This window comes from Haliotis asinina, chromosome 2 (assembly GCF_037392515.1).
Source record: "Haliotis asinina isolate JCU_RB_2024 chromosome 2, JCU_Hal_asi_v2, whole genome shotgun sequence".
NCBI lineage: Eukaryota > Metazoa > Mollusca > Gastropoda > Lepetellida > Haliotidae > Haliotis > Haliotis asinina.
Window position 1 is genome coordinate 64,224,690 of NC_090281.1, and position 11,617 is coordinate 64,236,306.

At 38.9% G+C, this 11,617-nt stretch overlaps 1 protein-coding gene across 1 annotated transcript; it reads right to left on the bottom strand.

The window, feature by feature from the left end:
- Positions 1 to 5,137: 5,137 nt before the first annotated feature.
- On the bottom strand, positions 5,138 to 9,304 carry LOC137271952 (amiloride-sensitive sodium channel subunit beta-like). The gene is made up of 8 exons (XM_067804334.1): positions 9,168 to 9,304; positions 7,855 to 8,404; positions 7,600 to 7,698; positions 6,864 to 7,044; positions 6,551 to 6,610; positions 6,181 to 6,343; positions 5,808 to 5,899; positions 5,138 to 5,289 (listed from the first exon to the last, which is right to left on the bottom strand). The coding sequence occupies exons 1-8, from the start codon at positions 9,302 to 9,304 to the stop codon at positions 5,138 to 5,140; spliced, it is 1,434 nt and encodes a 477-aa protein (XP_067660435.1).
- Between the last annotated feature and the right edge of the window lie 2,313 nt (positions 9,305 to 11,617).

An 11,617-nucleotide genomic window follows, 5' to 3' on the forward strand; every position in this document is an offset into this window, starting at 1 on the left:
AAACAACGTAGATACCGCACTGGTTTTCCTTGATACACTCCTGTGATAAGCAAGAAACGAATCTAAAGCAATGGGCAAAAGAAAGTGAACACCCTTATTAATGATCGACAAAATCACAGGGAAACATACACTCATTATGGAACATAATGAATCTCCTTTTGACTGTAAAACCTTCGCCCACTGTAACCTACGACGACGATGTTCCTGGTTTCAACGCACGGGGCGTCGAGCTCTGATATCTGCTGCACGTAGATGTCGTAGCACAGTAGGTCGACTGATGACGTTATAGAGCCGTTGCCGCTGTTTTCGTTGATGTGATTACCCGGTTGAGCAGATGAAAAATATGCAGAAGGCGGTCTTCTGCGGGGTCGTCACAAGTGGTCTGCCTGATCGTCCTTCATCTTGGGTGCTGGTATCACGTGTACAGTTCAGGGTCCTTGCAAAGTGGCTTTGCTGGTGCCCATCGAGCTCGTGGTCCTTTCTGTCTTGCACTGTTAGCCGTAGCATAAGTTAGGTGTTTTTCTGACAGCTGAGGTGTATGGCCAAGAATTCGCTACCTTTTGACACCAGTTAGCGACAAGCATTTTGCAATGTCTCCGAGATGCACGTTTTGCCATTTTTCGCAAATTCTACATAACCAACATGCTGCGTCTTGGCGCATGATTAGCCAGTGCTTGGTCGAATCGTTTCGGTCTAAAAGGATTTTCCTAACTTGAACAACTTTGCCAAAAATTCAAACTAACAGTTCCACGTTCTTTTGACCACAAGTTTACATGTTCCTCATGTGACAGTTATTTGTTAGGGTCAAACGATGCTTTAAGACCCGCCATTCGACTAAGTAATCATCTGCTGTTACTAACAGTTGGTTTATCTAAATTATAACCAGAACTGATTTTAAAATGAAACTCTTTAAAACTGTGGCCGTCGTTGTTTATTCTGATGAGGCATACATGTCTGGGAAAGGGGTGAAAAGATCCACAAGGTCCCGGGACAGCTCGTTCAGAGGAACACCGCTAATTTTCAATAAATCATAATGTCTGTGTGTGTGTGTGTGTGTGTGTGTGTGTGTGTGTGTTCCTTATAATAAAGAAGCTAACATCCCTAACTCCTTATTCCATGCAATCCAAAATACTATAAATATGTTCGCACACAACAGAATCTATAATTAAAATGTTGCCATTAATGACAGTGACACACATTGGTTTGAAAACTGAAGCGTCAACAGATGATGCTTGACTGACTGTAGAATATCCCACGCAGTTTTGGATATGATCGTCTTTGACGACCAGAGTATGGCTGTGTGCTGTGATGCGCACATAAAATCACACACACCACAAGGAAATAAATTCACTTGAAATAGTGCAAACATATACTTAAAGATGACTAATCAACTCCAAATTCCATAGCCAATAGAAAGTATCACGAAAAATGGAATGACTTTATGCTCAAAATTATGTTACTTTTATTGGTGTGTTTATGCTTATTTTAGCCCACAATATGATGGTCAAAGTCAGTTCTTTGTATGGCCACCATTGGCAGCAAATACTGCTCGGCACTGTCTCGGCACAGACTGGATAATTCAACGAAGTCGCTATTGCGGAATTCGTCTCCTCACGTCCTGCTATGCCATGGTCAGTTGTGTAAGTGTCTGAGGCGTGTTTGGACGTTGATTTCATCCCATAGGTGTTCTACTGGGTTCAGATCTGGTGGTCGCGAAGTCCTTGGTAAGAGACTGGCAAACTGGCAAGGTAGCTAAACCGTTACGCGTGCTGTATTTGAAATAGTGTTGTCATGCTGGCACACCTCTGTCACGTCAAATTACCCTGAACCACAACTACATCAGATCTTTGTGTGCACCCCACACCATGCCACTGCCTCAAACGAATCTGTCGGTCTGTCAGATGCTATTACGGTCAAGACGGCAAACACGCTGCCTCCCATTTCGCCGGTGAAGAAGAAATCGTGATTCATCAGTGAACCAGACTCGCCTTTCGTTACTAAGGTTCCAGTTCCAGATTCATCGACACTACCACAACCTATTGCGCCGACGTAAATCTCTCAAAACGGGGCAACAGACCGTCTGGTTCGAATCCACACTTAGCGCAATAAATTCCTGACAGTTTATGTTAAAAATTCTTTTAAGCGGGAACGCGTTGTGCAGTCTCCAAAGGTGTAGCTAGACCATGACGTGGGTGAGCAATCTGGATGTAGCCATCCTTGGTTTGGGTGGAACTGGTCTGCTGAAAACGATCCTACATGCAAGATATGTTGCTCTGATGAACGCTGAAATGTCGGGCAACTGCAGCCTGCCACTCACCATCTTCAAGCGGCCCATGGCGTATTTCGTTCCTCAGTCACTCAGTCGTGCCTCATGATATTCTCCTTTCCAGGCGAAAACGGACGACCAAATTAAACAGAACTTTTAGCTTGTCGGAATTAAGACGTAGGGGCAGACATTGGTGAAAAACATCAGCTTTGGTTCACCTTGGTTACGGTAAATTCACGACTGTCGATAGTGGAATGCGAGGATTTTCATCTGTTGTTGATATTCTTGTTGAGCTCATTTCTAATGATTTGTGAGACGCATCAATGACTTCATGATTTTTTAAGGCAGTAAGCACTGCCCTTGCTATTTTCTTGTAATTCGTTTGAAAAACAAGTATGCCATACTTGTGGTAAACAGTATTTAGTAAGTGTATACAGTTAAGAATCTAGGCGAATAAGCTATCAGAAATTTATTTCTTATCAAGACTTAACCTGGTATTTTTTGTTAACTGTAAATTTATTTGAATTCATATAAACAAACAGTGCTTTACTTTTTGTGAGCAGTATTTAAATTATCATCACCCGGAGCAACATCAAGATTTAATTCGTCGTCGTGATTTCCCCCGTTTTTCAGTTTCAGTTTGTTTTCTGAAACTACGCATGAAATTAAATATTTCAAGTGCCATTTGACTAAAGGGGATTTCTGGGGGTTTTAAGACTTCCAAATGTGTAGGTGAAATATGTATATTTCGATAATATTAGCTATAGGGTTCAGTTTTAGGAGTTGTTAGTGGCAGATGTTGTAACGTAATCGTCTCGACTGTCTTGCATTGTTATTTAATAGAGACTAAATTAATTTAGGATTAACGAGCTACAGTAACTGAAAAAATATGAATGCCTATAATGTCAAAAAAACGTTATTCGCAGGATTTGGGAGATTATCAGTTACATGGTGTGAGTAGACAAAATGCCACCAGAAGACACTGAAACCAGCCACATATGGGGAGAATGTTCATCTTGTGCTAATGGTATATTGATTTAATGTTTCCATCTCGGCTGTTCATCAATCTGGCTTTTTGTGCAAGTAAACATTGATATGAACACCGTCACAACTTCACTCTGGACACACAAAAGTCCAGAAACTCTCCCAACCCTGGCCTTTCTCTGATAAGGTCTTTATCAAAATTAAGCATGCAGTTGTAATGAATGAGTGCTAAGAATGAAAAATAATGCCAATTCTTTTTTCGAAAATTCAAAATTTAAACTTGCTCGCCTATGGACATATTTTGAGTGAACGTAAACATTCTTGTTCTTGGGCAAAAATGTTTTAACCCCGTGGATGAGTTTTTTATATCATGTTTATTTTAATCAGCAGAACTGAGACAAAACGAGAAGAAATTTGTACCATGATACTGAGAGACATACGTCCATTCATTTACAACCTCCAAAAACATAGGAAAAGTACGGAAACGTCCGAGTGCCATAGCCTGATTGTTTTTATCTCCTAATTAGGTCTTAATATTTCCTTAATATTTTCCTCCTCTCCTTTAGGAAATACAAAGTCCTAATTAGGAGATATTAAGTCCTAATTAGAAGATAGTATGTACTAATGAGGAGAAATTAAGTACTAATTAGGAAATATCAAGTCCTAATTAGGAGTTAAAAAATTCAGTCTGTGGCACTAGGACGTCTCCGTAGAAAAGTGAGAATTTAATTGTAACATGTTTTTTCTATCATGACTATTTAGGTAATCACTTCCGTCACAAAGACCCTTTCATACAAACCCTCAACGTTCTATTGGTACAGGTGAATGTACCTAGGTATAGCATCGCTTTGAACAGCATTTCAGCTATATAAAGTGAGACGAATATCAGAGCTTAAATTTGTTGTAGACTTTTCTATAGTCTCATCAAAATGGGTATCGTGCATGGCACCATAGCTCAGCAGGGAATATGCCCTATCGCCAGCAGTTGCTCATCGATTTGGAATCCATCCGACTGGTATGCATTAATTTGCATTGTATCACACAAAATAGTTTATGCGGCATGAATAGCACTTCGGTCTAGTCAAAGTACTGAGATGACAATCGGATGGAAATATATAACTGTTCACAATATTATTGATCTACAACCAAAAGTGATTTTAGGATTAACGGGATGCTAATGCCATGTTGACTATGAAACAAGTAAAGCTTTATGGTTTACACAGACATCAAGGTGTTTTTCGCATTGATTTACGGTTTGTTGACTAAAGCTGCACACTGCCATAATGTGGTTCTATGGTGTCGGTATATAAAAACTCTAAACCATGGATTTACATCATTAGCTTACAACTAAAATACAATGATATTAATGACGTGCAATCTACAACGACTCAGTATTGGACCACCCATCGACTTGACATGACGTCTAACATGGCATCTGTATTAATTGCAGCTGTCATGCATGACAAATTTGGAAAAAAGGCTTATCAGTCTTTACGGATGTTTAAACTGAAATGTAAACATAAAGTGCGGTGCGTACATGGGCGGTAATTGAAAAACAAAACATGTTGGACAAATCACATGAGAGAACATGGAACATATTTGATGTTGTCATGCGAATGTTTGTGACGATGAATTATTTCTACTCAGCACTTTTATATCATTATTCCCACAGTAATTTCTAACAAGGGGTATACCATTTCTTACTTTTGGCTATTATAACAATATGTCTACAGGATATCAAACAAGGATGACTGTATCCTAGTGAATTTAAACAAACAAAATAAAAAGGAAACATTGGACACATATATCGTATTTCAGCTATACCATGACGCAAAAATGAAACAGAAATTATTGTGCAAGAATGATGTTTTCGGACAAAGGTTTGTTTCATTTCGTTATGGGTTTGATGCGCTTTATCTCACCACCATTCTGAAGTCTTTTGAAGATGGACAAACATAATATGAGGAAGAATTCTCCGAGTTCCGTGAGAGTCAGGACACTAGCTCCCAGACAGATACCCATCTGACCTCCAAGGTTACCTAGAAAGAAAACCAAACCACCCTTTTCACATGAATAAATTTCCAAATTGGTGGAGTTAAATGTTTAATACCAAATAGGTTGAAATCAGCAAATCAATATCAAAATCACTATTAGGCTCAATACACGTTGCATTGACTGTACAGCAGTATTTGAATAGCCCAGTGTTCTTAATGCAACTAAGGACATATCCACGCCTTTGTCCGTGTGTTAAAGGAGGTAACGATCTTTGTCAATATATCTAGTTTTCATTTTATTTTTTTTTCATGCTTTGGTTTCTCACAAAAGATACAGGCCCATCAGACGATGTTAGTACGTTGTACTAGTAATGGTTATTAAACATAAGATGAGGTAAACAGAATATCACAGCATTGTACTGATGTACCAAAATGTCAAAGGAAAAACATAATTATAACATAAGTGTATAAAGGAGATGCTATTTTTGCAACATTCATAGTTTTCACTGTTTGAATATGAATAACTGTCAGTACCAACCTTTTAAGCTTTGGGCTTTACATACCTATGATGGTCTCGGTGGTATACTTTGGGATTTGTTCAGTTACCTGGAGCATTAGGTTTTCAAAGTAAACTCTGATTTCCAGATAGTTGTCTCTGAAAATGTACACGAAGGACATGTGACTAAATGATTCAATGAACACAATGTACATAGCTATGAACATTGTCCAGTCGTCTGTTGTAGTAGCACAATGGATTCATTAACATGAATTTAAAATGCGTGAACTGATCAGTGTTTTCTAATTATAGAATTAATAAACCGCTGCTCACAATGTTAAAATCCACACATAAATTTCCTTCTGGGCGTATTTACGAAGACCTGCTAAAGTCTGAAACGAGACACCTACTTGATGACAGTCGTCACTTGATATACAAACCTCAGGGATTTTTCGTTGCCACCGTAACCGAGGTCAATTGTGTACTGTATTGAGACTTTGGATGGGAATTTTGAAGACGAGACCTGTGTCTCGTATGTATCAAAATTACATGGGATTTCACAGCCACATTCTGAATGTACATCTGGATTTTGCGAAACGTTACCTGCAAAAGCACGAATTAGAACTATACCTTTACAGTTAAAGAGAGACCATTATTAAAATATCCAAAACTTGAAAACCGTAAATGTTAAATAATATATCAAAGAGAAATCTTTACGCAAAATGTCATGGTAGTGTAGAGCTATAATCAAACGGTGATTAAAATGATGGAATTCATGTTGTGATTAGGTTACATGGAAAGTGGTCTAACCATACGTTGGCCAGTAGCAGGTGTAAGCTTCAATGATGGAGCATATCTTCTCCATGGTTCCTGGAAACAACAGGATTTAGTGTGAATTGTAAATGGTTTTCATGATATTCCATACATATTCTGCTATTTTGCACAGACATATGCACATTCAGTGTCATTAAGTAATCATTTTTGCTGATGCACACAATTCGAGAATAACCAAAGAGGTACGTGTACGAGTGATTACGGGAAACGTTTGTTTCATTTAACCGCAATAGAATGTTGCGGGACGATATTAATGGTTGAATATTGACCTCAGCCCTTGAGTGCTCACCGTGGTCCGAAGGCCTGACACACCCGCACTTGTCGAAGATAATTCTTGTGAAGCATTCTTGGAGACAGGTTTCATACGTATACAACTCGTGATATTCTAATGTGTTATTGAACGTAGGAGATGAGGTGTCTACACATGTTCTATTCCCAAAGGAAGGGTAGGGTGCAGGTAGGTATTGGAACTGCATCAAAGCAAAATAAATAAATAAATTCCATTGACAATGAATTAAAAATAATTCAAAGAGAAAACAATGTCATTCATACTGTATGCTATATTTATCCACGATGGGTCGTTTTGTGTGAAATGTGCTATCCGTCTTCTCTAACCATTTTAGTACTTTTCTGTAGTAATCATTGGTATTGACAAAGTATAATTTTGTTAAGGCCAAATGCTTAAGAGTTCGAAGAAATTTATTTTGTCGTTATGTCGTATATTGTACTAATGTTAAACAATTCATGTAGTTTCCATTGTAATAGAGACATCTTCAGAACTCAAGACCTGTCATTGGAAGCTACAGGAAACGGAAGAGCTTCATTATTCATTCATGAAAGGTATTTGGATAAACCAAGGTACCGACATAAACCGTCATACCAGAACACATTTTTCATTGTGCACAAAAATGTCAGCACGTGTACTTACAACAGAAATATTCAAAACAAACGAACATTCATACTACACTCAACGCATATGAGTGTTACAACAGTTTTTTGAATATCAATAGCAGTGAATTACAAACCGTAGATCTTTTAATGACTGCATACGTTGATGTACCTGGAGCTGCCAAGAACGACGATGTCGCAACGTCAGGGTGAATACGGGAATCGTGCAGAATCACCTAGACATACAATACATTATCTTTGACAGAAGAGCAGGAATCTCAAACAAAAGGCATGAGAGTATTATTGGTGAATGGTATTATTAGGAATTTCACAACACTGATATTAATTTACATTTCCGTAACATTTGAGAAAAAAGGTTAAAGTGAACGTACCCTCAAACCAGCTGCCATCTGTGAGCCAAGAACATATTTATCGTGGTGGATATTGGCAAATATGATGAGGTTATTGTTGAACCCTGTGACCTTTACTTTAGCAACATCAGAGGCATTCCAGTTGAATGTTGCACAGTTCCCCAAGTTGGTTACCACCGGCTTGAAAGCTTCCACACACCAATTATTTTTCATGATGCAAAACACAAGTGCTTGGCTTGGATTCATGAAAATCTTTTTCCACCAATCCAAGCTGTGCCGTTTTGAGAAAGTGGAACCGTATCCCGGGTCACTCCAGTTGATCGGACCATTAAAACTTCCCAGCAAGCTGGCGCTGTTGAAATAATGCTCCAAATATGGATCTGCTTCTTTAACAGCGGTCAAGTTGAAAGGACTCTGGTTGCAGAAGGTAAGAGCAGGAAAAGGCAGCTCTTCGCGGAGTTCAACCTTCGTGTTCGTGATGACTGGATATCTGTAGTAGTTCATCAGCTCTCGTGATAAGTTATAGGACATATAGGCGGACATCAGCAACACGGCAAAGGTCCACCAGATGCTGGCAAGGAAATTTTGGGGAGTGATTTAGGAGTGGATATATATATATATACACACACACACACACACACACACACACACACACACACACAGAGGAAATGCCAGATTTTTTGCATGCATTTTGCATTGAATTCAAGCCTTCATTGACTGTCTATCTATCTATCTATCTATCTATCTATCTATCGTCGTATTCCAAGGTAGAGACAAGGTGTGCTGAAAATGAACTTGCGTTTATCTGTTAATACGTTTATGTCCCACCTGCAATGTGACAATTGAATCTGATTGTAGCGAAAAGATTTCTCCATGTGTGTAATGTATCACCTTTTAGTAAGCCAGGGGCCGTAGATTACTAACAAACTGAAAATGCAGGAAAACATGACTAACATTAGAACCTGTTAGATACAAAAGATGTAGCATCTGCACAAACAATGACTTTTCAGAATTCATTCTGTAATATCGAAAACCGGAAACACTACCTGAATTCAAACTCATATTTAAGTTACTGTCAGTTTGTACATAGCTGGAGCTAAAGAGATCAATGACTCAACACTGTCATCAACGTTTGTACGCGCATTATATAACTTGTATATATTTCAGCGAAATACTATCATAGCAAAGTCAAAGGAAATAATAGTAAGTGTTAAACATGTTTTTCGTGCTCTGGTTAACAACCTTGCGTCACATGTCACACGTCCCATCATGTCATATCATGTCAACTGGTAAACGATTTTGGTTTGATTGTGAATGAAGATCAGTTGACTCACCATCGCAGCCTCACATTCCGTCTTGACACAAGCTTATTTACTCCATGGAATCCTGTAGTTTGTGCAAATTCAGTCCACAGACTGTGAATGTTTTCATCATTTTGTAACTCATTACCAGATGTTACCTTGGCCGACATTCCTTAAAGCCTGTGTTTCTGATTGAATCTCAGGATATTCAACTAAAACTGCAGTTTAAGGTTCTTTGGCAATGCCTGTACATACAGTATCTCCATAGTTAAACACCAGTTCATCACAACTAATTGCAATGCAGTAAACACTTGGTTTGTCAGTTTACTTTGCTTTTCAGACATATCATACATCGAAACGAATATTGACAAAACTGTCAGTGTTCATTAACAGACTAGCCACGGGAGGCTTGTTATAATGGCAAAGTCACCTGTCTTCTGACAACGTCATTGTCAAACATAGTCGATTGATTAGACGGGATAACCCAAAGCACACACATCCGCCATCAAATAATTCTGACATTTATTTGCTGTGTTTTCTGTTCAGTTAAACGATTATACTCGTAGCGTCAAAGTACAGAGGGACGTACCTATGTAGTTTGACCTCATACACTACCCATTTTTTCCTGGTGATTATCCTCTTGTATTTGGAAATAACGTTGTCACAGCCCTTGAGTTAGCGACGCACTAAAAGCGAAAGTGTTTTGAACGTGCTCTTTTTGGAATAATGTTTTTCAATGAGGCCTAACGTAAATTAATGATACATGTGTTGGCCAGAATATATTTGTTATCAAGGTTTCCTACTGTGTGTAGTTATGTGAGGGGTGGGGGGTTTGGGGGAGAAAGAGGAGGTAGGGGTTACATGAAAACAAGTTACAAGGATATAGGGAGCATAACAATTATTACATTGTGCTTTTGTTGGCATGGTGTGTTTACGCAATGATTTTTCTGAGACTGTCCAATACCTTGTCAGTGGATGCCATTCCTTGGCACGAACAGCATATCTTAAAAGACACAATGGTATGTCTCGCTGACATGCATGTGGCTTTGACTCTGTGGTCCACCCATGAAATGATCCTGAACATGTCCAGGGCGTCATGGAAAAAGATGTTTGTAAACACTTTTGCAATAGGCCCGTATACGCCTCATAAGAATTCCAGTCAATAAACCTGATCTTGATAAAGATTTTATAAAGCCACTGCATTTATTTACATCACTGAATTGTCTGCCCCTTGTGACAGCAGCGTGATTGGCAAGATTCAGGAAAAGCATTCTAAATATGCTAACTTCGCCTTTGAAATGTCTCGCTTGTATCCCAAGTACACTCTCGTCAGACCCCCCATTGTTCACGGTGCCCTTGATTTCCTATCTCCTCGATCGCTTGGCGCAGATCAGGAGAGTAGCCAAGTTCGCCACCGGGAACACAGCCCTTCCGACGCTCTGGGTAATGCATAATGTTGCAGTGTTGGGAGTCTGCATATTCTGCCGAAAGTTTTTCGTGGTTTCGACTAGGCAGCGCTTCCAGCCCTGTCAGCCTGTCTGTGCCAGAATCACAGGAGCCGTCTCTACTGCATGTTTCATCTTATTCTGATCATTTAAAATTTGTAAAGAGGTAGGTTTTCAGATTTGGTTTGGTTAGAATTAATATTGCAGATTTTTAGAGATGGTAAGTTTTTTTAGACTGGTAAAACTAGTTGTTGATCGCGAGGAGATCGCAGAGCAAAGGTAAGATGGTTTACAAGTTCTTTCAGGTACTCTTCTTTGAGTTCTCTTTCAGAGCGGAATACGTTAGAAGAGGGCTTCGAATTGGGTCATCTGACGGAATACCTGAATACAGTAGTCTTGCATACAGTAAAATGTATATTTATTACACAGATATGATAGACGTTTGCTAAATGACTAAATGCGTACTTTCCGTCTTCACAGGCTAGAATACTAGCGCTATGATGTCAAATAACTCATATAATGAGATAAATCCCGAGGGGTACTCTCCATTTCTACGAGTGATTTAGCCTCCCATAAAGCTATCTACAAGGTATTAATGTGTATGAATCAGGCTGTTATTCTTATGCGTATGGCCTTTGGTTGGAATTAGATACAGGCACACCTCCAGCATTAATCATCATTAAAACATTCTTGATAAGTCAGTATGTTCAATGTCATGATTTCTCAAAGAGCGAAGGTTGTGCGACGCTATACCCTTCTGAAGTAGACTGTATATATAAGCTACGGCCTCACACATTTAGCGTAATGTAAAGGCTGTGTTAGAAGTATGTACTTTATTCTTTTCATTAAATACAATGCGTGCCGAGGATAAATGAGGGCGACATTAATTTAATAGGTGAGCACAGCCTTGTCATATTGATTCACTTGCTCGATACCTATGTAATCGAAGTAATGCGTTTTTATTTTAGTTTGTTATTTAAACGGAATTGAAATTCAGTACGTTCCTGCAATGACCAAAACAACTTCCACTGTAAGAAT